We start from the raw sequence: 27,124 nt of genomic DNA on the forward strand, positions 1-27,124 counted from the left end.
CCCCCCCCCCCCCCCCCACTCTCTCTCTCTCTCTCTCTCTCTCTCTCAAAAATGAATAAACATTTTAAAACATTATATATATTAAAAAAAAAAGCAATGCATGTAGCCAGTCACACTGGCTGTGAACCAGACCACCCCTTTCCTTGGGCTTGCCCTGATCCTTCCCCTTCACCACCTTGGCTTATTCAGAATTCCCATTTCAAACAATGTCATCCCTATGATGAGCAGGCGGGAACCAACAGGAGATGGAGTTGGCAGATAAAAGCAGTTTTTCTCGGAAGGAGGTCATTAAGGTTTTTCTCCCCTTGCCTTCAAAGGTCAAATAAGCACAGGACCGTAGACAAAAGCCAGTGACCTTTGGGAGCGGTATGACCTTTCAGGGAGAAAAGCAAACTTTAGTAGTATGATGCTCCCTGATTCCATCCCAAGTCCCCACCTGCCTACGGAAATGCAGCATCCTCATGGCTTTGCCCCTCGTCACCGTGTGTATTTCCTGAATATTGACTGCATCTATCACTAAAATAGTGGTGCTCTATCACTGAAATATTCCTTTGTTTTTTTTTTTCTTTAAAGTTTGTTTATTTATTTTGAGAGAGAGAGAGAGACACGGGAGGGGCAGAGAGAGCGGGAGAGAGAAAGAATCCCAAGCAGGCTCCACACCGTCAGCACAGAACCCGACGTGGGGCTCGAACTCACAAACCGGGAGACCCTGACCTGTGCCGAAACCAAGGGTCGGATGCTCAACCGACTGAGCCACCCAGGTGCCCCATCACTAAAATATTCTTTAAAAAAAAAAAAAAAAAGAAAGAAAGAAAAAGAGAAAAGACAAATCACAGTTGAGACACTATTTCCTTTGTGCTTGCCACCTGCCTGCCACAGAACTGGAGGGCATGCCTTCCAACACACCTCGCGGTGCCAAGTACTCCTACCTGTCAAGAAAGAGGGGTCGGGGATACCTACCCAGGCCTGTCTGGTGTAACAGGGCAGAAATGCTGAAGATTATGTTTCTGCACACGTCGGTCATTGGTGTTTTCACAACACTTCTGCTGTTCTCCAGACATCTGTATCTCTGAAAGGTTTCCCAGGCGCTGTTGGTGACCAACCCGTCCCCTGATCCTCCCACGGTGAAGATATCCAGTGATTTACAAAACGGCATGAGAACAAGCTGGGGAGAAAGAGGAACAGCAGAGCGTTCTTACGGTGGTGTCTGTGTCGTCAACTGAAACAAGCCAACACGTGAAAGCCCCAAATGCTTTTTTGACTCCGGCAACGAAAACACTCGGACTCATTCAATACAGTACATACCTCTTCGCTCGTAAATAGTCCTGCCAGAAAAAAATTTAGAGATACCTTACAGAGCCTGATGGCTTTTGCAATGCCATTTTTAAGATACTTTTTATTTTCATCAACAATCAGCTTGAGTAAATCCTTTCCAGACGGCAGAGTTTTTATTAAAATCAACAGACAGGGGTGCCTGGGTGGCTCAGTTGGTTGAGCATCAGACTCTTGATTTCAGCTCAGGTCATGATCCCAGGATCATGGGATCAAGACGGGAGCTGGACTCTGTGCTGGGCGTGGAGCCTAGTTAAGATTCATTCATTCACTCTCTCTCTCTCTCTTTCTCTCCCCGCACCCCCAACTCCTCCTCCCCTGCTCATGTGTGATCTTTCTCTCTCTCAAAAAAACAAACATAAAATAACATAAAATAAAATAAATAAGCAAAGTGGCATTGGAGGCAAGAAAGAATGACTGTACCTAAGCTCTCCATGTTACCCCTCCATCAAATCCTCTGGCGGAGCAGATGAACCCTCTCTGCCCAGCCTTTCCCCCATGACCTTCACGTCAGAAATGGCCTTCCACTTACGGAGTCGATAAGCGTGTAGGGACTCTCCAGGTCGCTGTCGGAGGACGTGTACTGAGGCAGCTCTAACCTCACCGTGTAATTCACACCCTTCTCAAAGCACACGGGGCGCGGAAGGACGACATACCTGCCCCAAAACGAGAGGGAAAAATAACAACAGAAAGTCAGCTTTTAAGTGTCCAATCCATCAGTCCATCAGTCGAAGATCTACATAGATCCTTGCCAAGGAAGAAAGGCAATTGCCCATGTTTGGCTGTGGCTCGGAAATGCTAACTGGACAACGCACAAGGCAAGATACCAGGGACAAAAAAACCAATTTGCATATTCATTCTCCTGAGCTGCAAACCAGTGTCACACTGACCTTGAGCCAGGCGATAAGGACACCACCTGGTTGTCATCATCGGGAATGGTATTACCGCATCGGCTGCTGGTTGGGATCTTTCCAGGTCGCTGCACCATGATGACAGCTTTTTCCCAGCGGTCGGGGAGCTAGAAGAAGCAGCAAGCCATCAAAGGAGCATCCACACTGGCCGCTGCTGCCTGTTTACAAAGACCTCTCCCAATCGGTCATTTGCCAAGTTTAAATGAAAAACACTTGCTTGCATTTCCTTTCCCTCTTTACCATTTCCTCTGCTCTTGTCTCAGCTCCAGCCCTAATCTCGTCTCACCAGGACGAGACACAGCCTCCCGACTCTCCCCGCCTTTCCCAATCCTCTTTCCAGCTGTGTCTGGAAACACAGCTCAGATCAGGACAATCCCCTGCTCAAACCCCTATTAATATAGTGTCCAAGCCCATTGGCTGATCCCAGCATCCTTGCCAATCCTATGCCCTTATCTAGCTGCGCTTCCACATTCTCAAAGCTCTCCCCCTGGCCACACCGTTTCTCACTTCCTTTTATGTCCAAATTCCATCTCTGTTTTAAGGCCTAGAACCGATTCTTTATGGGACGTGTTGGCACCTGCTGGCACAGCTGGGCCGCTGTGAGCCTCTCTGTCTTCCAGGACTGTCTGCCTCTCTGCTCTTACACCTTCCACTTTCAGCCTTTTGTTAAAGGTGGGGTATGCATCCAAGCCTGGGCTACGCAGGCTGTGACGTCAAGGAGGGGGTCTCACACATCACCACCTCAGGTGTCAGCAAGGCTGAACGCCTAACGACGAATCACTAAAAGTTTGCGAAGCTTAATTCGAGAAAAATGTACATTCACACTTCCTCAGGGGTATGAAGTCAGAGGGGTTCCTGTACGCTAATGCAACCTCCACATTTCACAAAAACCGTGTCCATTAGAAGAAGAGGTTTCTACCACCCTCGATAGTCCACGGAAGGTTTACCTGTGGCTCATAGCGAATTAAGATGTCATACTCCATGGAATATGGTATGTTGTCAATGAAAAACTCCAAATAAGCCCCTTCAGGCACTCGGACGAAGCCGGCTCCCGTCCAGGAAGGAATCCGGTCTTGAACGTACTGCCGCTCCACGATGCTGACCCCCTGCGGACAAGGGGGGGCAGCAGTTATGCTTTACTTGAAATGGAATTCAAATAAATACGACAGTTAAAGAAATCTGAAGTCACCCAAAGGTCCAAACCATAGGCATTACACCTATCTCTTGCAGTCACGTTTTTCGGTAGAGTGTGTAAGTTTTTGACATATAAAGAGGAATCGGTTTCCGTTTGGTTTTGTGGTTGAGGTAGTCTTGGAACACTGGAGATGAGGCTCCAAGGGCCTGGAAGACACCTTCTATGATATAACCAGGAATGAGCCTAAAGGAAGGAGGGGGAACGTCCCAAATGCTTTCATAAGCAAGCCGAGGAGTGACGAGCCATTTCCCAGATTTTCTACAAGGCTCATCCAGTATCCAGTGGATGTATTTGCCTTTTTCACTGGCATTCGTTTCAAGCTCCAAGTACAAGCGAAGAAACTTCATACCATCACAAGGGCTCACCACAGAGGAGTTCATTCTGATGGTCACTGAGACTAAAAATCGATCAGTTTCTGTTACCCCAGGCACCCATCTGAGTTTGTTCACAGGATCACGTAGAACCACTGTGATCAGTTGCCTGCAAAGTCCTTCATTTTCTCTATGCAGAGGCGTTCAGCTCTCCCTCCAACAGTTGGAACCTGTGTTACCCCGCCCTCGGATCTGCTCTGGGCTTGTGACTTCTGACCAAGAGAATGTGAGAAAGGGACCTCTGAAACTTCTAAGCCCAGCCTTTGAGAGACCTGGCAGTGTCTCTTTCCTCCTCTTTGACACCAGACCCCATGTAATAAGTCTCATGGTCTTGAATCCACCATGCTGTGAGGAAGCTCAAGGCAGCTTCTTGGGGGTGGGGTCATGTGGAAAAAAAGGCCCAGCTAGCCTACAGCTGTTCTGGCCACCCCAGCTGAAGTGCCAGACGTACATTGTAAGCCACTGAATTTTGGGATGGCTGATGACAGCAACAGAAAGCAATGTCTTCTCCGAGTATTTGCTATACTAGATCAACAAGAACTTTGGAGCATAAGTAGAGGAGTGGACCAATGAAAAACAACTACTCACCCCTCCCCGCCAAAAAACCTACCAGAAGCATTATTAATGATGTTCCAAAGTCTCTGTGAGTTACAGATTTACTTGGCTTGAAATAGGACTGTGCTTGGAGTTCCTGGGTGGCTCAGTCAGTTAAGCGTCTGACTCTTGGTTTTGGCTTAGGTCATGATCTCATGGTTCGTGGATTCAAGCCCCGCCTTGGGCTCTATGCTGACAGTGTGGAGCATGTTTTGGATTCTCTTTCTCTCTGCCCCTCCCCTGCTCGTGCCCGTCCCCCACCCCCAAAATAAATCAATAAGCTTAAAAATAAATAGAACTGCTCCCAAGAAGGTATGGTCCTGATCCCACCACTGACAAGAGCTGTAAAAATACTTTTTATATGGACTCCTTATGAAATGTGCATATGCCATTACTGCTCCCCAAACATGGCTTTTCCCATCTGCCCAGCACCCTCCTACTTACGGGCCCAAAGTTGGCTTCTTCTGCTTCGTAGATGTAGTGATCCAAGGTGGTGAAGTAGTAACCAGACTCCACTTCGTTGCACTGACGCCCGATCACGTGCGGTCGGCACGCGCACTGGCCCGATTCGGGGGAACAGCTGCAAAGGGGGGCAAAGCCAAGTCAGCTGTGCCACCCCATCTGCAGATGAACCCACCAGACACGCGTCTACATTTCCCGCTAACATCAAATGGGTGAAATGTTCAGGTAGCGTTTACTTATTTCCTTCAGAAAGTAAGTATGTGCAAAAAAAAAAATCACTGCCTACGAATTAATTGCAAACTCTGGAGCTCAGGCTCCCCCTGAGCTGGTTCTTTTGGTTTTTCATCTTGCTCACCTTTCTTCACTGTGCTCCATTCACACCTTATTGAGGTTTTCTGTAGGTATCACCAATGTGTTTGCTTGGTATCTTGTATCTTATGCCTGATTTCTCTTTCCTGGGCCTCAGACACAAATATCCGACTCCCAGAAGGATGGTTCCAACTTAGCTGTCCCAGCGGCTAATGACAGATCACAAAGGGCAACACTCCATTCCTCCCCTGTCCTCTATTGGGGAGAGGACACCACCAGCCACGAGGTCAACCAAGTCAGAAACCTAGAAGCTCTTCTCTCAAGTCTTTCATAACTAAGGAGGAGCCCAATTATGTGATTTCTTGGTCTAGGATCTTGCGCTTTGTCTCGCACTTCGCACCGGCTGGGCTATGCCTTTCTGCGCTCTCTCACTCACGGTAAAATCGGTCTTCCCATCAGTGTTCTTGTTGCCAGTCTTCCAACTTCCCAAGCTAAACCACTACCACCCGCAAAGCTGCCCAAATGACCTTCCTAAGATGCACTGACCACATCACTTCCTGCTGGCCCTTCCATAGCCTGGCCCTTGTCTTTCCAGCCCCACCGCTCCCCTTGCTTCTCCAACCATATGAAAGATTTCTGCAACACACAGGGTGATTCATGACCCCTTCTCTTGGCTTATGTTGTTCCGGTAGCCGAGAATACCCTCGTGTCTTATCCACCCAGCAGAGAGTCACCTATTTTTCAAAGATTCAGCTCACAAAGGACTCCTGCTGTCACATCTCCTGACCATCACTCTCCACCCCAGAGAATGAACCACCTTCTCCTTCCTGCCACCACCTCCCTGCGGGAGAAACAATGTAGTCACAACACGTACAACAAAGCGTGTCACGTAGTAACTGGTCATTAAAGCAAGAACCGGTCTTCAAATCCTACCTGTCTTTCCAAGCCCAGTTCGTCTCTGTCATGGCGTCTGCTTTGGTCCCCCCGCCATTCTCACATGGTGCTTTCTCTACCTGCACTGTCAAGACAGTTATCACTTTCTCTCTTGACACTTTCTCTCTAGATCCGTCTGAGCCTCTACCAGATGGCAGATTGCTTGAAAGGCGGAACCATGCCTCCTTCACCTCGGTCACGCCCCTGTCCCCCTCCTGGGACCTGGCGCAGCCCTCTGCACATCGATCACACTCAAACACTGGTTGAACAAACAGAATGAGTAGGGATAGGCATTCTGAATACAAAATATGAACAAATAAAATAGATTTAATGTAAATGATAGAACTTTTTTTTTTTTTTTTTTTTTTTGAGAGAGAGAGAAATAAAGTGCAAGCAGGGGAGAGGGCCAAAGAGAGAGGGAGAGAGAAAGAATCCCAAGCAGGCTCCACACTCAGCATGGAGCACGACACGGGCTTACTCCCCTGACCCTAGGAAATCAAGAGTCAGACACTCAACTGACCGAGCCACACAGGCACCCCAAACTTTTTTTTTTTTAATTTGACATGTTGTTTCAAATAAAGCCCTCTGGATAGACTAGAACATATTCAGGTTGTTCTCAGGCTATGTCTCTTTTCTCTTGTGCACAGATAAAACCAAATCATAGGTGGCCATTTTTTACTTTGTTGAAGTCAAGATGGGGTTTGGAATTGTTACTTTAAACCCACTCCCAGAGTTCAAATTTTTTCCTCATCCCAAAGTTCATTTTATTTAATTAATTTTTTAGATGATTATTTTTGAGAGAAAGTGCATGCATGCAAGTGGGGGAGGGGAAGAGAGAGCGACAGACAGACAGCCAGAATCCTAAGCAGGTTCCGCGCTGTCATCACAGAGCTGGATGCGAGACCTGATGCCACCAACCATGAGATCGTGACCTGGGTTGCTATCAAGTCGAATGCTCAACCGACTGAGCCACCTAGGTGCCTCCCAAAGTGCATTTTAAACCAAGTACCTAAGGCAAGTTACAACTCATGGGAAGACGGAACGCTTCCAGGCTTATTACCAATGCCCCCAACGGCCCTGCCATGGTCCCCCCCAAAGTCTTCTTCCTGCAGATCACGTGAATGGCTTCTAACCCAGAGGCATGAGTACTTAACCTCCTGTAGCCAATTCCCAGAGGAGGAATGCTTGCTATAGTTGGGACCTAGCCATCTTCTGGCACAGTCCACCAACAGAGTCATTTTCAAAAACTTAGGCTCGGGCATTACGTCACACGGACAAGAGAAAATCCTTCCTTCCTGAGGGAACGAATGTGTAAAACAGGAACCGCCAAAGAAGAAAACAACTCGATTCCTCACCTGCCATCACCAGAGAACAAGCAAATGACGGTGAAGGATAAAGACGAGCAGACGCAGGATTCCTAATTCTGAAGACGAAACCACTCACGAGAACCCGGTCACATGGAAGGAGTTCCCATAACATCTGCCCTGGCGATCACGTGCCTCTGTGCCCACAGACGTGAAGCGTGGTCTCCAACAGGCCTGGCTCCACTTGGACACTTACTCCTCTAGTGAATGCGTTCCTGTGGCTCCACCTGCCTCTATGCACCTAAGTTCTGGCCCTCACTCAGCTCTGCTCGACTCGTCCATTTCCAGCCACGAAGGGGACGCTCCCATGGCCATCCCGCTGTCATCTCTAACTCACCTCATCACCTCTCACACTGACTTACCCTCAGCTCTGCTCTTACTGCCACATTTAAAATTCTTCTGACTTGGGGCGAGACATGACCTTCCTTGTCCTTCATCCTCGATATCCAAGTCTTATTTCGAGAGGTCTTTCAGCTCAGAAGTGTCATCTTGCTGTCACTGCCACAACCACCATCCAGCGTGTCATCGTGCCATACCTGTCCCTCTAGCAGCCTCCCACAACTCCTGATGCTTCTGCCTGGCTTCCAGCAGCCTCCACAACCATCCTCTGAAGACCACTGCTACTCCTTCTGGTGGCCACCCTTTGTTTTCCGGTGAGCCACACCCCTCACCTTCTTTCACAAGTACTTACGGAGCCAATACTGGCCCTGGTGTCAACACCCTCACATTTTCGCCCGCTGTCACTTTTCCTCTGAATCCATCTATACCTCCTTGGCGAGTCTATTATTTCTGAAGGATATGGAGAAGGAAAAATGGGAGGAAAATAGTTCTTGCCCTGAAGAACTACCAGTCGAACTGGGGGGTGGGGATAAACTGTAAAGCAAGGGACCACTGCAGCAAAGCAAAATGCACTGAGTACCTACACAGAGCTACAGTGAAGATATAGGCTGCAGAGGAAGCCACCCTTCACCTGGTTGGGGGACTGAGGAGCGTCATGGAAGCCATGCTCTGAAGGTGGCAGGGGATCCTGACAGGCAAAGACAGGACAGGAATGACAGGCTGAAGGAGGGGGAATGTGAGCGGAGACGGTCACGGTCAGACCAGGTCTTGCGCATATGTTACACTCACTCTATCTCCAGACCTTTGCCTGTCTTCCCCCTCCCAGCTGGAAGGTCCTCCTGCCCACCCATCACACCTTCCAAACCTCTCTCAGCTTTCCAAAATGAAGCTCAAATCCTACCTCCTCCACAGTGAGACAAAAGATTACATGTAATCATCCTTCTTGTGTTCAAGTAAAAACCCTATCAGGCAGAAATGGTACACTTGAGCCCCGTACCACGAAATTTCCCTATAACTAGATACAGATTCCATTTGCTGGACCAGTAAGGTAGAATAATGATGGACGACAAAATAAGTCAGCCCCTGTGGCAGGCAGAAATAACGCCCCCCCCCCCCAAGAATAATAACTGATCATTATCCCCCAAATCCGCTCATAGGTGATTTCATATGGCACCAGGGGGGTTGCCGATGCGACTGAGGTTAAGGATCTTGAGATGGGGAGATTATCCAGAGTTGCTGAATCTAATCACATGATTTCTTAAAAGTGGAAAAGGCAGGCAGAGAAGTGGGTCAGAGAGATGGGACTTGAGGAGGATCTGACCCACCGTTGTTGCCTTTGAAGATGGGAGTTGTGAGTCAAGGGATGTGGACAGCCTCGAGGAGCTGGAAATGGCCCCTAGCTGACAGCCAGCAGGGTATCAGGAATCTCCTCCTATAGCTGAAACAAACTGAATTCTGCCAACAACTCCAATGAGCAGGAAACAGATTCTCCCCTAGGGCCTTCAGACATAAACACAGCCCTACCAACATCTTGATTTTATTCCAGAAAGGCTGGCCGTGTCTGACATACAGAACTGTAAGATAATAAACTTATGTTGTCTTAGGCCACGAAGTTGCAGTAATTTACGATGCCAGCAAAAGAAAACTAATACAAGACCAATTTTTTTTTTCTAGCGGCTAAAGGCCTAGATTATTAAAAACAGATTTCCCATAAATGTAGAAATTAGCCACTTGTTTACAAAAATTCTACTGGAAGGGAAATTCTATTTCATTTAAATAGCGATAAGCAGAGACAATACTGTTTAGTTTCAACTTTTCTCTATTACTAAGAAATTAGGCACAAAAAAGGGGAAAACATCATCATTCATAAGAACCACCACTCTATTCAACCCTGGTATCTCTTCCATAATTCTGATTCCACACTGATCAGCAGTCAGCAGTCCAGGGTCCACACTGATCAGCAGTCAGCAGTCCAGGGTCCAGCAGTCCAGGCCTTCTCTCCCAGCCTCCTAACCAATGAGGATAGTTTCTTAAATGTGTTCTATAATCTCTTTACATCCAGCCACCACAGCAATTAACAACTGGTGAGATACCATTATCACTCAATACACGGGTGAAAACACGGATTAACTTCTGCTCTGGTTTCAAAGTATAATGAATTTCAGCTCCTCACTTATTGGGCATCTACAAGGCCCCCGATGCTGAGTATGGAGAAGGATGAGAAAACAAACAAGACACAATCCTTTGTGTGGTGCCTGGGTGCCTCAGTTGGTTAAGCGTCCAACTCTTGATTTTGGCTCAGGTCATGATCTCATGGTTCGGGAGATTGAGCCCACGGGGCTCGGCACTGAGCGTGGAGCCTGCTTGAGATCCTCACTCTCCCTCTCTCTCTGCCCCTCCCCCACTCGCACATGCACACTCTCACTCTCTCTCTCAAAAAAAAAAAAAGACCCAATCTCTGTCTAGCGACTTTTTTTTAAAAAAAAATTTTTTTTTTCAACGTTTATTTATTTTTGGGACAGAGAGAGACAGAGCATGAACGGGGGAGGGGCAGAAAGAGAGGGAGACACAGAATCGGAAACAGGCTCCAGGCTCTGAGCCATCAGCCCAGAGCCCGACGCGGGGCTCGAACTCACGGACCGCGAGATCGTGACCTGGCTGAAGTCGGACGCTTAACCGACTGTGCCACCCAGGCGCCCCTCTAGCGACCTTTAAAATACAAATAGCGATAACACGGAGCAGAATTCACTAAGTGCTAAAAGCAGTACAGAAGTAATGTGTTGTTGAAACATCCAAGGAAGGTTGGGGTCGTCAGTTCAGGAAGCAGAAATCTTCAAAAGAGTGGTGGGTTTCAAGCCAGACACCAAAGCTCTAAATTTAACTGAGGCAATACATTTTAAAGGATGCTATAAAATCGTTTCTATTTTTCAATGTTTTCCAACACTTGCAAGTAGCATTTACCTAGCAACCATTCCTATTTATTAAAGCAGGTTATTTACTAGGCAAAGCTTCATTAGCCTGGCTTAAGCCACATTGCTTAAAATGGGTCTTCTCTAAAATATTCCACAATTCAGATTACCTGTCAACGTGATCGACCTGGATTGTTAAAATTTTATTCCCCACAAACAAAACCATTTGACTCATTACACAAAACATTTTTCCACTTGACGTGGTTTTCACGTTTAATTCTGCTCCTGGCCAAAGTACCTGAGGAACGTTTGGGGTCACAACCAGAGACTGCCTGTCCAAAAGAGTGCATAATTTGTTTTTATCTCATAAATATCTTCTGTTTCTCAAATTCTTTTTCTTGATCAACGTTTATTCCATTACTTACCATGTACCTATGGCAGAGCAAAGGAATATTACCAGGTAGAAGATATTTATGCATGGTTGCAATAAAACAATCACCCAGCAAGTATCTCTCCTCAGTGCCCACTATGCACCAAGCATTCTTCTAGCAGAATTGGTGTTTCCCAAGACTTAATTGGATCTTCTATCACTGTATGGGGCTCCTAGAGAAAGTCCTCATGGGGGCAAACTTCGAAAAGGATCGCTACGAAACACTGCAGAGTCACAGAGGTAGAGAAATATTTAAAGGTTCTTATTTTGGGGGTGCCTGGGTGGCTCAGTCAGTGAAACATCCGACTTTGGCTCAGGTCATGATCTCAAAGTTCGTGAGTTCGAGCCCTGCATTGGGCTCTGTGCTGACAGCTCAGAGCCTGGAGCCTGCTTTAGATTCTATGTCTCCTCTGTCTCTCTCTGCCCTTCCCCCACTGACACTCAGTCTCTCTCGCTCCCTCTCTCAAAAATAAAACATTAAAAAAAAAGGCTCTTATTTTTTTTCATCAGTGATGCCAAAAAAATAGGGCATCTCATCAATCATGCTAGGAAGATCAAATTACCTGCTTTAAAATCTTCCCTAAAATTTTTTACTTCATAAACTCTCTTGATTAGAGTGTCTGAGTTCTATAAATTCTTGCAGGAGAGACAAGGAAGAGGCCAGGGGCCATGTGTGGGCAGTTTAAAGACAGGAAATGTGTGTGCAATAGAGAAACAGAGGAAGGGAGTGTAAGTAACAGAAACCATTTAGGGTAAAGGCACATAGGACACTCTTGAATTCATGACATCATTTGGAGAACAATGTAGGCCACTTTCATCTAATCAAGAAGGATTTTAGGAATGATGACAGCTTTGAATTGAGCAATCAATTACTAAAGGAATCAGCAGGTGTTCTGGGAGTCACAAAGGAGAGTCGGAGACGTGATTCCAGAAGCAGACTAGCAGTTTTTCCTCCCTGCTTTTATGGAACTGTCCTTGCTTCCTCCCCTCTGGAGGTTTTCTAAGAACAGAAATTCACACTGGAATCCCAGAGGCTACATGCTGTACTTGAGTTTACTGCAGCGTCTGGAATGGAACCAACCCAAATGCAGAGGCCAAACAGAACATGTTCTTGCTGCCTAAAATCCCATTCCTTCCCAGCAGACTACGACGGTGTTGGGAAACAGTCTTGTAAGACAGTCCGTTTGGGGAGTACACGGAGCTTGCTTGATGACTTCAGCTTTTGCTCTCTCAGGGGAGATTCAGGCCACAAGGAAACATCTGCCTATCCCCTTAGACGCCACTTAACACTGTCTCTACCAGATGTTCTTAGTCCGACCCACTTACAGAGGCCAACATTCTCTTTGACTCAAAGGTGGTTCATGTAACTCCTACAAATCTACATCTTGCCAAATGTGTACAGGGATTAATTTTTGGTAGAGCTTGAACCTCATCTGTTCAAGGGATACCAACGTGTCTTGATAACTAAAAATGATTGCATGCAATTTTCGTTAATAGACTTAGAGGTTGGAAAAAAAACTAAAACCAGAAAGAAGAAGAAAATGAAAAGATTCTTAACACAAATCAAAACGGGAGTTCTTTGGGGCCCCTGGGTGGCTCAGTCAGCTAAGCATCTGACTTCCGCTCAGGTCAGGATCTCATGATCCATGAGTTCGAGCCCCACATTGGGCTCTGTGCTGACAGCTCGGGGCCTGGAGCCTGCTTCGGATTCTGTGTCTCCCTCTCTCTCTGCCCTTCCCCTGCTCGTGCTCTGTCTCTCTCACTTCCAAAAATAAACACTAAAAACATTTTTTTAATGGGAGTTCATTTTCTGTGTTTTTTTTTTTTTTAATTAGTTAACTTTTTACAGTAGGCTCCATACCCAACATGGGGCTCAAATTCACGATCCTGAGATCAGGAGTCACACATTCTACCAACAGAGCCAGCCAAGTGCCCCTCACTTTCCATCTTTTAGGTTGTTGAAAAAGGAGTATACCAACTGCTGGTGGGGCTGAGGAAAAATTTGCTTTTGTAACCAGGTGGCTGGAAAAATATTGGCACAATCTGGAGAATAATCTAACAATCTCTATAAAAATAAACAACGCACATGTACTTGACTTAGCCGTTCCATTGCTGGGAACCTCATCTATACAAAACAAAAACAAAAACAAAAACAAAAACAGGAAATAAGTTGTGGCAATTTCCCATGACAGAATACCAAGAAAAAAAGAAGAGGTAGATGAATACATGCTGTTAAAAAGAAAGAGGCACATGGATACATGTTGATATGTATTTTTTTTAATCTAACATGTTATTTAAAAAGAAATGAGAGGGGCACCAAAAACCAACTGATACTTAGGAATAAACCTAACCAAAGAGGTGAAAAATCTATACACTGAAAACTATAGAAAGCTTATGAAAGAAATTGAAGAAGACACACACACACAAAATGGAAAAATATTCCATGCTCCTGGATTGGAAAAACAAATGTGAAAATGTCGATACTGTGCAAAGCAATCTACATATTCAACGCAACACCTATCAAAGTAACACCAGCTTTCTTCACAGAGCTAGAACAACCAATCCTAAAATTTGTAGGGAACTAAGAAGAAACGAAAGGATGACAAGATATTGTCATTTTTAACAGGTATTCTGAGCTCTATTATTAGTTTCTCGACTATGAGAAACTCCTAACAGTGGCACTTGCAGCCGCGGATGGGGGGTGGGGGAGGGGGAGGGGAAGGGCAGGATATCTGCCTTAGCTGTTGGAATGTTTTTCTTTTAAACGATGGGCATACATTGTTTCCAAAATTTTAAAAACACTGTCAAGTACAAAACTAACCACAACATTATTAAAAGCCAAGAAACAGAAACGTACTTGAGGGCTTCAAAGCTAACTTGGGACAACCAATCTTTGCAAACACTAAGACCCCAGGTGAAAGCGATGGCCGGCCCCTCACAGTCAAGGGGAAAGCACTTCGCCTCCTTTAGAGACACCGAGCATCCCACGGCTCCTAGAGGTCAGGAGGGCTTACTGAGGGGACTGAGCACCAGAGCGAAAGTGTAGCTTCACTCACCTGTTGTTTAAAGCCCCTCCAAGGTCACAGTCACAAGGTCGACATCCATCCAAATCATTGCTCAAGCCCCAGTGCTCCGGCTACAGAATAAAAGATTTAACATCGAAAGGTGGGTTCCCATAATTACACAATAGACTCAACAAGGAACAAGTTATGGCGTGTCTGGGTTGATCCACCAAATGCACTTTTGTACCCTGAAAGCACAAAGCCTACAAGGGGAAGGAGTATAAACATTCTGAATTCAAGAAACCCAAGCTGCAGGTTGCTGGGGCCATCATCATGTAACGCCAGATCAGAACAGCTGCTTTTCCAAGCCAACAGCCTTTGTCCAGTTATTAATATGAGCAAGCAGCTAAGAGGCCAATCTTGTTCATTAGAAGTATTCTGGCAGTAAGAGACTTTTGGCAACTACCTGGCAGGCCTTTAAATTTTCCATAAGTTCAGCCTGTCAAAAACCTCATAAGCAAAGCTCTTCAAGGATTTATCTGCGTCCAAATGGCATAAAGCAAGTATTTTCACATCTGAAAGGGGAGGAAATCACTGAATCCTGAGAGCACTGGAGATGGAAATAAAAAGAAATGGAACAGAATCCATGTAGGGGAGAAGAGCTCTCTGTACCTTAATAAATATCTATTTCCTAATGAACACATAAAAACCAGGTCCATTCATTTAAATCAGACTTCCAGAAATTTACTTTAAGCATCTGGATATAGGCAAATGTGCCTATAGGTCATAAACATAATTTGGGGTCAGTGGAACCCTTCTCACAAATTATAAAGGGATTCATAACAACGTTATAAAACACGGAATAATTTTAAAAATTACTCTCGGAATTACTCTACCCAGAAGCACCACAGTGAACTTTTTAGGGTATTTCCTTCCAGATTTTGTTTTTCTTGATGAATTTTTTTCCTACACAGTCAAGGTACTACTCACATCCTATATATGTATTTTTTTAATACCAGCATAAGCATTTCCTCACGTTACTGTCATTTTCAATGGCAGCTGAATATCATACTGTATACAAACCCCCAAATTTAGTTTACTATTTTCCCCACTGTTGCTTCCATGGTTTTTGGCTATGATTAGTACAAGATGCAATGAGTCTTCTGGCGAATACATTTCTGTCCAATTTTCTGCTCATTTCATTAGGAAAGATTCCCAGAAGGGGGATTACCGGGTCAAAGGGTACGTGCATTTCTACAGGCTACTGATAACATATTTCTAAAATGCTTTCTTTGCCAAGTATGAACCACTGTGCATTTCCATCAGCAGCTTAGAGGACCAGCCCCTCATTATGTCCTAATAGTTAGCATCCCCATTTTTAAAAACTTGTTAGTTCTGTCTATAAAAATGGGATGTCACTGTGGTTTTTATAATTCTAACAGTGACAGTGAATATCTTGTTAAAATCAATTCACCGGCAATTCTTCTGTGAATGGCTTGTGTCTTTTAACATTTATATATAAGGGTGATTGATGGTACGGTCTGCAGTAGCAAAAGGCATTCTCCACTAAAACCTGCCACCTTCACGAACTCGTCATCCCATGGAATCAGGATTTACCTACCAGACACTGGTCACAATGCTGTCCTGTCACCAGACGCTTACAGTAGCAGTAACCAGTCTCAGAATCACAAGGATTCCCGCCAGGAATCGTTCCCAGAGGATTGCAGGCACAAGCTTAATTAAAGATAAAATAAAGCAAAGAAACACAAACCAAGTGAGCGCCCAGAGGTGGTCTGGATTTAGAAATGCAAAGTCAAACGGGAACAGTGTCCACGAGAACACCCCAACTTTTTCACAAACGCGCTTACATTTACAACCAAATGGATCTTCAGCACTTAAGCCGTAGAAGCCCTCTTTGCAAAGTTCACAATGTTCTCCTTCCACGTGTAATTTACACCGACACTGGCCGGCAATGAGTCCGGCAGAAAAATCGGTGTAACTGTCACAGATTCCCCCATTCTGAGATCCAGCTGGGTCACAGGTACATCCTAAGAACAAAAAGCACCAGGTAACAATGTGAGTGTTTGTATAAACACACGCTCCCGTCGGCCCCTCGGAAGGTCACAGAAATAGACTAAAGAAGACAGGGTGCCAGGCAGCTTTTGCTGCCAGCATCCTATGTAGCGGTTAAAATAAAGCGGAGTCTCATGCTCACACCAGGAGTCCCGAGAGGATGGTGGTCCCCAGCCTATTCAAACTGAAAGGTGACTGGGGCGTCTGGGTGGCTCAGCTGATTACGTGTCCGACTTCAGCTCAGGTTATGATTTGACAGCTCGTGAGTTCAAGCCCCGCACTGGGCTCTGTGCTGACAGCTCAGAGCCTGGAGCCTGCTTCAGATTCTGTGTCTCCCTCTCTCTCTCTCTGCCCCTCCCCTGCTCACGCTCTGTCCCTCTCTCTCAAAAATGAATAAACATTAAAAAAAAAATCAAATTGAAAGAGGACGGAAAACGTCATGAAATTCCCCCACGTACGTTCACAGAGGTGAGGGTCTCGGACGTCTCTCTCCGGGTGCTGGAAGTAAAACGGCTTGCACTGTTCACAGTTGCGTCCCATGGTGTTGTGCTGACAGTCATCACACACCCCTCCGCTGACATTGCCGGTGGCCAAGTACACGGCCATGTCAAAGTGGCACGAGCTCGAATGTTCATTGCAGTTACACTCTGTGTGACAAGGCCAATGTCAAGAAAAGCCTTTTGTAGATCTACTTACCAATGGAGGAGGAAGTGCCAGGAAGAAACTCATTTTGGAAAGCAGGGATGAAGTTCAGGCAGCTAACACTTAGGGGCCCGTGGAAAAGGACATGTCCGGCTGACATCATGCTGGAAGCCTTCCAAGGGTAAGCTTTATGAAATAACTGAACAATCTGCCCGTTTTGGAAGAGAACGGGCTACGAAGCAAAGAGTGGAAAACTTGGGGGAAAGGATTGCCCCTGGTAGCCACGATGTGGAGGGCGCCTCTGGGTGCCACTCAGGGTGGGAACACACCCCTCCAGAGGACCTTCTAGGCGATACTTCTGGGAAGGCCTGTCTGGGCCGCCAGCTCTGGGGAGTGTGGTGTCAAGGTGATGCTCTTCCTTCCCATTCCCACCAGCTCACGCGACCAGGCTCTTCAGTGAGAATTAAGGTCTGTGCAACAGCCATCTGGCCGGCCTTCTGACCCTCTGCTGGCCCACTGGGCAGCCCCCTTGGTCCAACCCGGCTGTCACATCATCTCACTCTCTGCTCTGTGACCCACATGGACTCCTCTGTCTCCTCACAAGGAAGCCTAACTTGGCTTGGCCCTCACAGGGCTCTACACTCTGGCCTCATCCTCTCCCTCCTGCAACACAACCTCCCGTACAGAGGGGCTGTGAGGTATCCACTGACAGACGCTGGGTGCCTAGCAGGGACCTGCCCTTGACACACCTGTTGAATGAAACGTCAGAATCATCTCCCAGGGCAGACTCGGTGTTGGTCCTAAGAAGAACGTCCTTTGGGGCTTTAGGCTTTGTGCGGTTCTCCTTATCTGAACTCCCTCCCCCCTCCCCCCACCTCCCTTTCTTCTTCTTACCTCAACAATCTCAGCTATCATCAAAGGGTTGTACTTAATAACAATCCTTGACCACTCCAGCCCTCACTGGTTTCTGAACTTCTAGAACAGGCCTCAGTGGGGGAAGGGGCAGGCATTGGAATCACTGTGGGGGGCGGGGAGGTGTTTCAAACTACACGTCTGCCCAGAGAATGCCACCGGGCTGGCCAGCCGGCCGGTCGTATGCCATGGGCTGCAGCCAGAGTAGCACAGAGACAGGGCCAACAACTCTTATACCTTAGTGATCTACCGTGCCGTATTTTTCTCTCATTTTTCTCTCGCGCTCCTCTTGCCTTTGAGACAGGTACAGAGTCAGGGACAACATCTCCAACTTCTAAGTCTGCCAAGCCCCTGGCTACTGCCTTGAATGCTAATGTATTGATTGAACTGAGTGGATATTGGTTTCCTAAGAGTATCTGGGTGACGCTGGCAAAAGGGTACTAACTTTTCTTCCTTTTGCAAAAATCACGTACTCTTATAGTAGCTCTAATCAGAAAATGGGTCCTGGAGTCTGGACGTCCCTCTGACGGAGACTTACTTTTACAGGCATTGCTGTTTCGACCTTCAGCGGGTCTCCAAGGTAAATCGTGGTAGAAATTCATGCACAGCTCACAGTTTAAGCCCTTGGTATTATGCCTGCACATGCAGTGCCCATGAACCTTGAAAGTTACACAAACAGGAAAGAGCAAAGTTAGAGATGCAGCCTGATGGCCAGGTTTTCTCCACAATCAGTGGAAGCGATAAACCCCTTTCCTACTAATCCGCATCTCTAGCTCAGTGCAATGAAGATTTGTTTTAATTCTGTCCCTCCCTGAAGGGAGTTCTGTCTTTTTGGTGGCTTGAACTCCCATCTCTAGGAACAGTTCCTATTATATAATGGATACTCAATAAATATGTCACTGAAGTAGGGATCAAAGAACCCAGATGAACAAAACCGGTCACTTAAAAATTAGAAAAAGACAAAAAAAACAAAAACAAAAAAAACCCCACAAAACACAAAAACTAGGTACTTAAGAGTTAAAAAAAATCTACGTCAAAAAGAAACTTATTGTAAGAGAAATCAACAAAAGTTATAATGCAGAACTAAATGTATGCATACCATTGGAAACCAACTCATATTACTGCAAATTTTGCCACTAAGTCACAGAACAGAATGGGTTTTTCTGCTTCTTTTTGTTTTGTTTTTGACTTCAGGCAAAGCACTTCATTGTTTTTCCCAACCGAAATGAGATTCAAAATATTAATCATTTGCCACATTCACATTTGCTTTTTTTCTTTAAGAAAGGAAATCTAAAATCTTGGGGGGAAAAATATAAATTATTTTGCTTTGTGAAGGGCCTAGGATGCACTCTTTTGCACCGTGTCTCTGGCAAGATATGCCTAAGCCCCTGAGGCACGTAAATGATAAATTCTTTCAGTCTACCAAATATGCATGTACTTAGGCACCTCACCTTAACACTAGTTTCTACAGAATGGAATTCAGGAACAGGACAGACAGGTCCGCCCTGGACTCACCTTGACAAGAGTGCAGTGAGCAAAAGACTAAAATCATCTCATTACAAGCTAGTTTTCTGCAGACTGAAAAACAGACCCAAAGCACATGCCACAGGACCCTACAGTGTCTGAATTAACAGCACAATGTACTGAGACCCGTGACAGTGACGGGCCTGTAGGACTTAGCTACACGCCAGGCTTGTTATCCTGCAAAGTAAACATTATCTACCGAGCATTCCCTGAAAGATGTAGCAAGAGATTACAAGGACAGGTCCTCCCTTGAGGCCCCATTGAAAATGCCACTTTATCTACATAGCAAATGTTCTAACTGGAGCGAATGAAGGCGGAAGTTTCAGGCAGTTGAATACACTCAATCCTGGACCTTCTTTGATGAGGACTAATGATCTTTGAAAAAGCAAACGGCAAGTAAGGAAGCCTTATACTCTTCAACGAGGGAGGCCCAATGTCTAATGGAAGGAATCCTGGGGCAGAGTCCAGGAGGGTAAGATTTGAATTTCCACCTGCCATTTACTTAGGGCCCTTTGGTGAACTATTTAATCCCTGCTCTCTTCTTACAAGGATAATTGGCTGAATAAATCCTGTTTAGCTCTAAAATCCTGTGGGTCTATAAGAATTAGCAGTTCACTTAGAGACTGGTAAAATAACCCCAACTTTCTCCATTTGGCAAATCATCCAAACCCCCAATTTTTGGAAGTACGTAATTTGACAACACGTATATTTGGCATAAAAGTGGGAAAAGAATGAAACTAGAAGAAATATATAAAGAAACAAAGCCCATTGGATTCCGAAATCATATTTCGTGGTTCCAGGTTCAAATGTCCAGGTTTTCTGGACTGGGATCACTTTATGCCTTGTAGCATAAAGATGGGGATGTTTGTGGTGTCTAATCTTCCCTAAAGGAAAAGAAGATGCACTGGCTATGTAGAAAGCTTTTTCCTCCTTATTGACTACAAAAAAATATCTATTGTAGTAGCAGCTTGCTGCAACAATTTCCCAAAATTAGTTCTTCGCCCATGAAATGAAAAGCTTTTATATTCTCACAGTCTAAGAACGTTAACAAAGAGAAAACCATCAACCACCAGTAATGGCGGAAAGAGCTCCAAGTCAGTCTGGAAAACTAAAACCCCTAGAAATTGTGCAAGGTTTAAGGTAAGACGAGATTCAAATTGCTTTCCGGAATCATCTGTATGAAGGAGAAAGCCCCCCCCACAGCACTCACTCACCATTCCTTCTACTTCTTCATTGATTCCATCCACAGGGGCGCATTCGCTGGCATGACCGTAGCAGAAGCAATTTCCTCGAACCACCATATCATAAACTGCATAGTAATACTTTTCCCTGATTTCCATCCGGGAATCCAAAAGGTTATCTCCCAAAGTGTGGAGCTTCACAAACTTGATTCTCAAGTTGGTGATTTTTAAGAGATCTACAAAGGTCACCAAGAAGATGAAAAGTCTGATCACACAAGCAAGACTTGTTTTGCAATTATACAACACCTCTTTATAGAAAGGCACGGCAGATAAAAATGCCGAAGTAAAGGAAAGGTTACCCCCTTGTATGATCTAGATGACCATGCCAGTAAAGTTTAATATACTGTGAGTCTCTGGAAGAAAGAAGGTTTGCTGCCTCCTTACTGGTTTAGTAAGAACATCTATTCTGCGGTGGATGTGCTTGCAGACCGTTTCAGGAAAAAGCGCAAAAGCAGAGAAATTTAAGAACATGGCTGCAGGACTGCAAGAACCCACTGGCACAGAGTAATCTGAACCATCGCAATTCCACGCCGTGCCCACAGCAACTAGCATCGGTCTCAAAATCAGAGAGTTCTATTCAGGTAGGAGGGGGTTGAGCGGCACACTCCAATTGTCTTCATTATTGTAAGAGAGAATGAAACATTTTCGTGTTTATTTTTGGAGAGGAAAATACTCTCTGAAATTTCCCACCACAAAGATGAAATCCAAGTTGCTAAAATAGATTTAACACTATGGAATAACTACTATCCAGGGACAGAAGGTCTCCATCAAATTTCTACACAACGTCACAGCCTCCCACTTTTTTGTCCTAGTTTGCCATCCACAGCGAGGCATAGGAATAAAGGAGCTCAGAATCAGGAGGTTGGGCAAGTTTTTGTTTTTCCCCCCCTAAATGTAAGTTACTTGTAGATCAATTTCTCAGATCTTTTCTTCTCTCTCCTGGGTCTATAGATGAATGCTTACTACAGAAGCTGGCTAGCAATTACATTCTATTAGTAACCTGATAAGCCAGAAGCCATTCAACCTTCTCTACCAATGCTTTCATCAATTACTAAGTGGACCCCAAAACACCGATGAGTCCATCAGCCCTCCTATGCCCTGTGTAGCCTGGGGTTTCTCCCAAGCTTTACTTTCATCTGGGCTGATACATTCTCATCAGTTACAACAGGGAACAACGGAACGACGGGGCGTTGGCCCCACGCGTCAGATACATTCAAAGCCCTGATACAATTTTAACTACTGAAAATCTGTGCAGAGCTTACAATGAAGACTATAGAAATAGCCGTGGGTTGAAAGAGAAAGTCCATGAGTCCATGCATTAAACTTAGGCTCTTTGTAAAAATCAAACACAAAACAGAGAAACCGTGGTACGACTTAGCTGAATGGAGTTTATGAATGCCCACATTTCCTCCTGCACAGAACGAGCACAAGCGCCTATTGACAAGAGGCCAGACAACAAAGCTGGAGAGCAGCTGGAGTATTTAGAAGCCCTTGAACTGATCTTTGTGGAAGGCCTCAGAAGAGCAAACATGCTCCTTCCACTCTCTCCTACCACAGTCAACAACAACGAAGCCTTGTATATTGACCGCTGTTGTATACTGAGGCAAAACCACTTGTGAAGAGAGTCTCTGAGCTCTCCACAATAGGGACGATGAAAGAGACGTTGTTCCCGCCAGTACAAGGTCAATCGAAAACGTGATCAGTTAAAATGGACGCCTCTTGAATTTTTCTGAGGCCATTTAACAATGAAAAACAAGGAACTATAATGGCAGCCAATTTTCCAAGTCCCACAAATTTCACCCAACGAGGAGCAGACCACGAGTCCCCCTAGGGCCCCGTGAGGTGTTTGTCCCGGAGACCATGTGGACGTTTCTCACAACTGGATTTGGAGAGCAGGGAGGGCAGGCCTCACAGAGCTCACTCCGAAATGCCAGAACTGGATGTGCCATTAAATATTTGTTTTACAATAGAATGAATGAGTGAATTACAATCCAGAGACAGTCTGGGCCACACGTAAAATTAATTTAAGTGGGGAAATAGCACTTTTCTGGCAATATTTCCTGGACGCTTTCCCTTCTACTCTTTCATGCTTCATGCTGGGAGGTTCCATGGCACCGTGGTTCCAAACAAGGCCATCCTCAGTGAGGAAGGAGCACCAAGAATCGGTCCTGCCTCTCTGCTCAGCAGACTACACCTTATCCGCAGGACAGAGAGTCTCATCCCTTCACTCTGAGGAAGAGGACTGGGTCCACGGCGAGACCCAGGCCGTGGCTGATGGCACCGTCGTCAACAGCAGCTTCTTTGACTCACTGAACACTTTCCGTGTGTCAGGCACGTTGGAAAGTCATTTACAGAACTCCTTTTCCCTCCATAATGACCCTCAGGTCACTATTACTATTTCCACTGACAGATGAAAAAACGGAGGCTAAAAAAAACCCAACTGTAACCAGGTTTAAGCAGGTTATTTGCCCCACGTCACAGAGCTAGGATATGCTAGAAATGGGATTCAAACCCAGGTCTGTTGGACTCTGAACTCTTTTAAGTCGTTCACATTTTGCCTCTGGAGATGATCGAAATGTAATTTTTTAACAGCAGAAGCATGGATGTTAAATGTTGGAAAGAACTCTAAATTTAGAATCCTAACGTATGGCTTCAGGACCTGCCTGACACTAAATGGTCATGTCACCACATGCATGTTATTCTAACTCTCTGAGCCTCAGTTTGCTCATCTGTTAAATGGAAATGACAACCGCCACCTTACTCAGCATATGGAGCATGGCTGAGACTTCGGATTCTCCCCCAGAACTCTCTCTTTTCTTCCTTTGATAGTAAGAGCCTTAGGCAAGAGTGTGAGAGGGCACATGGCCGCCTACCTAGAGAGGTTTCCCAGTGTGCCTTGAGGTAGGGTCATGTGGCTAATTTTGGCCAATGGGATATGGATAGGGGCCACGTACAGTTTCCATGTCGCTTGCCCCTCTATTCCTCCCATCTCATAGGTGGGGACAATGACATGGTAGTGTTCGTCCAGCCCCAACCATGTGGATAACGACTCTAAGATAGAAGGGAACTGGGTTGCTAGGGTTGCCAGATTTAGCAATAAAAATACAAGATGCTCAGTTAAATTTGAATTTCAGATAGTTAATAGTGTTTTTAGTAAAGTCTATGCCAAATATGTCACATGGGACATAGTTATACCAACCCAAGCATTACATGGAATATCCTTGTACTAGTCACAAGCATTACGTGGGATACGGTTATACTAAAAAATAACTTGCTATTTATCTTCAATTCAGATTTAACTGGGCGTCATCCTGTATTTTATACAAGTAGGTCTACTTGTATCATCCCTCTGGATGATTTCCTAAGAGAGAAATAAACTTCTATGTTATTTGACCACTATATTTTTTGGGGGGACCCTTTGTTACAACAGCTTAATCTATACCCTAGTTTATATGTATTTTATATATATACATATACATGCATATGTACATGTATGTACATTTTATATATACATATATACACATACATACATATACGTGTATATGTAATATATAGAGAGTACATATATATAATATATAGTATAGTATATAATATAGTGTGTGTGTATATATATATATAATATATATTATACTGAGCAATAAAATAAGGTATTATGACCAGCATAATTGGTTGAGTACTTAGGACATAAACTTTTTTGATTCCTGCCAATTTCAAGAACCTTTGATTGGGTACTGCGAAGAAAAAAAAAGAAATAAAGACGGTGGATTTAGCACTGGATATTTAGATTCTGTGCAGCAATGCTCTGGGTAAGAGTTCATCCGTGATTGCGGTGTTCCATCAAAGCTGTTATGTGAAAACAAGCTTACTCTGTATCCTCGGACTATAAGGATCTTCTATTCTGAACGCGGGATCTAAAGCACGAAATATCACCTAAAAATAGATAGAAGAGTAATGGGTATTTTTGCAACGATCAAAAAGGATTTGTAAATAGAATGTAAAACAAAAACAGCAAACAGACCTCTCCTTCCGTCGAGGGTTCAATGTCAGAATAGCGGGAATCACAGATTATATCATCCACTTTTTTCATGGGGCCAGTTGAAATGCCTGGAAATGAGCCCTCACAGTCATAGGCAAAGTATCTGTACACACCCCAGGTTTTCCCGAAGTCAGACGATCGTTCTATCAGCATCGCGGCTGGACGGAATGTCTAAAGGCAGGGCAGAAAAGGCTCATTTGATGTTTTGCATTGGTGATCTGCATTTCTCAAAAAATCTCAGACAAAGGTATCACTCCACTGTGCACCACAAACCCTGACTGCATGGGGTTGGTATTTCAGACTGTGGCTGGATTTCAAATACTTCAGGCTGTTCCATGGAGACTCCTCCTGTAGGAAAGCGTCTAGCCTTGAAATGTTGCACTTTCTCCCACCCTGAGAGAGATTAGTAAACTGTTTCTCTTTAGGAGTGGATTATAACCAGGACCCTACAGTAAACAAGCTTTGGTCTAGTCAGTCACCACCCATAATTGGATTGACTAGTTCAGCAGTTGCACACAGACACCTGCTCACTACCGCGCGGCGGTCCATATGCTGTAGACGGCCCAATGGAGCGTAGATATAGGTATAAATCATTTACAACACGAAACACCAGAGTAGAGCCTCATGCAGTGTGCTCAGGGAAAACGAGAGGAAGGAATGACTAACTCAAGAAGCTGGGGAATCCTGTAATTCCACTCCTGGCTATTCCATTACCCCAAGAACTGAAAACAGGGACTCAGATGGGTGCTTGTGCACGAATGTTCGTAGCAGCACAATTCACAATGGCCAAAAGGCAGAAACAACCCAAGTATCTATCAAAGATGAATGGATAAACCAAACACGGTATACACATACGAAAGGATATTACTCAGCCGTAAAAAAGGAATTCTAGTCCTTCCTACGTCATGGATAAACCCTAAAGACATTACACTAAGTGAAAGAAGCCAGACAAGAGGAAAGACAGTACAGGATTCCACTTACAAGGAAACGTCTTTAATAGGAAAGCACATAGAGACAACAAGTAAGTTAAAGGTTATGGCGGGGGGGGGGGGGGGGGGGGGGCCAAAGGGAATTTATTGCTTAATAGAGTAGAGTAGAGTAGGGTAGAGTTTGTATCTGGGGTGATGAAAATGTTCTGGAAACAGATAGTGGAAGTGGTTGCACAACACTGTGCAACATATACACCTAATGCTACTGAATTGGATACTTAAAAATGGTTAAAATGGCAAATTTTGTGTTATGTACATTTTACCACCTACACACACACACACACACACAAGCCAGGGAATGCTTCAGAGAGAAGACGGCATCAGACTGGATCCTAAAAGGGTAGGTGTTTTCCACGCAGGGAGTGAAGGTGGCTACACGTGACAGAAGAGGTTGACTAGGGCAGGGAAGTAAGGAATTTGCTCACCACGCTAAGGGGTTTCCTTTATTTTTACACCATGAAAGGGGACACCAGAAGACTTAAGTGGACAGAATGAAATGATCAGACTACATGTCAGAAAAATAACCCCGTGCCACAGCTATCAGACATGGAAAGACAAAAAAACAAAACAAAACAAAAAACAAGAGACGAGGAAACCAACTGAGAAGCGGAAAAAAAAGACGAAGGTCTTAACTCAAGCATTACAGTATGGATGGATGGAAAGGATGCAATCAACCGTTCTGAAAACTTAGTGAATTTAGCCAAATATATCGAATTCCACTTGGCGATCAATTTGGTTTCAGTGGAAAGGGACGGAGAGGAAAGAACCACGGGTGCTTGAGTTTGAGCAGCGGGGGCAACTGTGGTTAAGAGCAAAGCCACAGAAGAGAAAGAAGCCATTTGGTTTTGGACTAGCTACATGTGAGGGGACACCCACTGGACAGACAACTGGAAACAGTGGTCTGGCACCCAGCTGCGTGAATGGAGCTTGAACCGTGGATCTGGAAATCACTGTTGGCATAAAACACTTGACACCTCCAAATATAGAGGGTAGAATGTCCTCCCAGAGAGCAAAGGGCAAGATGAAGGAGCTGGAATCATTGCTCCAGAAAATGCATCCACACAGGACTAGACAAAGAAGGAGAGTGGTGCCTGGAGCTTTAATTCCATCATGTCATAACCTTCTGTTATGGGCCGAACGGTGTCCCCCCAACTTCTTATGTTGAAGACCTAACCCCCAAGATCTCAGAATGTGATTGTATTTGGAGACAGGCTCTCTGAAGGATTAATTAAAGTAAAATGAGGGGTACCTGGGTGGCTCAGTCGGTTAGCCGTCCGACTTCGGCTCAGGTCATGATCTTGCGGTCCGTGAGTTCAAGCCCCGCATTGGACTCTGTGCGGACAGCTCAGAGCCTGGAGCCTGCTTCTCATTCTGTGTCTCCCTCTCTCTCTGCCCCGCCCCCGCTTGTGCTCTGTCTCTCAAAAATGAATAAATGTAAAAAAAAAATATTAAAAAAAAATTAAAATGAGGGCTTAGAGTCCACCCAAAGCCCATGTGACTGGTGTCCTTCTACGGAGAAGGAATTAGGAGATGGAAATGTACAAGACAAGACTATG

At 45.1% G+C, this 27,124-nt stretch overlaps 1 protein-coding gene across 1 annotated transcript in view; it reads right to left on the reverse strand.

Annotated features, from left to right (window-relative positions):
* LAMB1 (laminin subunit beta 1) overlaps positions 1-27,124 on the reverse strand; it is a 74,527-nt gene that overhangs the window by 34,757 nt on the left and 12,646 nt on the right. The window contains exons 5-17 of the mRNA XM_040472945.1: positions 24,562-24,750; positions 24,410-24,473; positions 20,517-20,719; positions 18,317-18,437; positions 16,683-16,871; positions 16,020-16,199; positions 15,773-15,885; positions 14,206-14,285; positions 4,848-4,983; positions 3,191-3,349; positions 2,223-2,350; positions 1,865-1,988; positions 961-1,165 (exon numbers count right to left, since the gene is read on the reverse strand). Of these exons, the coding sequence (XP_040328879.1) occupies positions 961-1,165; positions 1,865-1,988; positions 2,223-2,350; positions 3,191-3,349; positions 4,848-4,983; positions 14,206-14,285; positions 15,773-15,885; positions 16,020-16,199; positions 16,683-16,871; positions 18,317-18,437; positions 20,517-20,719; positions 24,410-24,473; positions 24,562-24,750 (1,891 nt within the window). The remainder of the gene's footprint in view (positions 1-960; positions 1,166-1,864; positions 1,989-2,222; positions 2,351-3,190; positions 3,350-4,847; positions 4,984-14,205; positions 14,286-15,772; positions 15,886-16,019; positions 16,200-16,682; positions 16,872-18,316; positions 18,438-20,516; positions 20,720-24,409; positions 24,474-24,561; positions 24,751-27,124) is intronic.

This window comes from Herpailurus yagouaroundi, unplaced genomic scaffold (genome assembly GCF_014898765.1).
Source record: "Herpailurus yagouaroundi ecotype Mexico unplaced genomic scaffold, PumYag 100, whole genome shotgun sequence".
Taxonomy (NCBI): domain Eukaryota; kingdom Metazoa; phylum Chordata; class Mammalia; order Carnivora; family Felidae; genus Herpailurus; species Herpailurus yagouaroundi.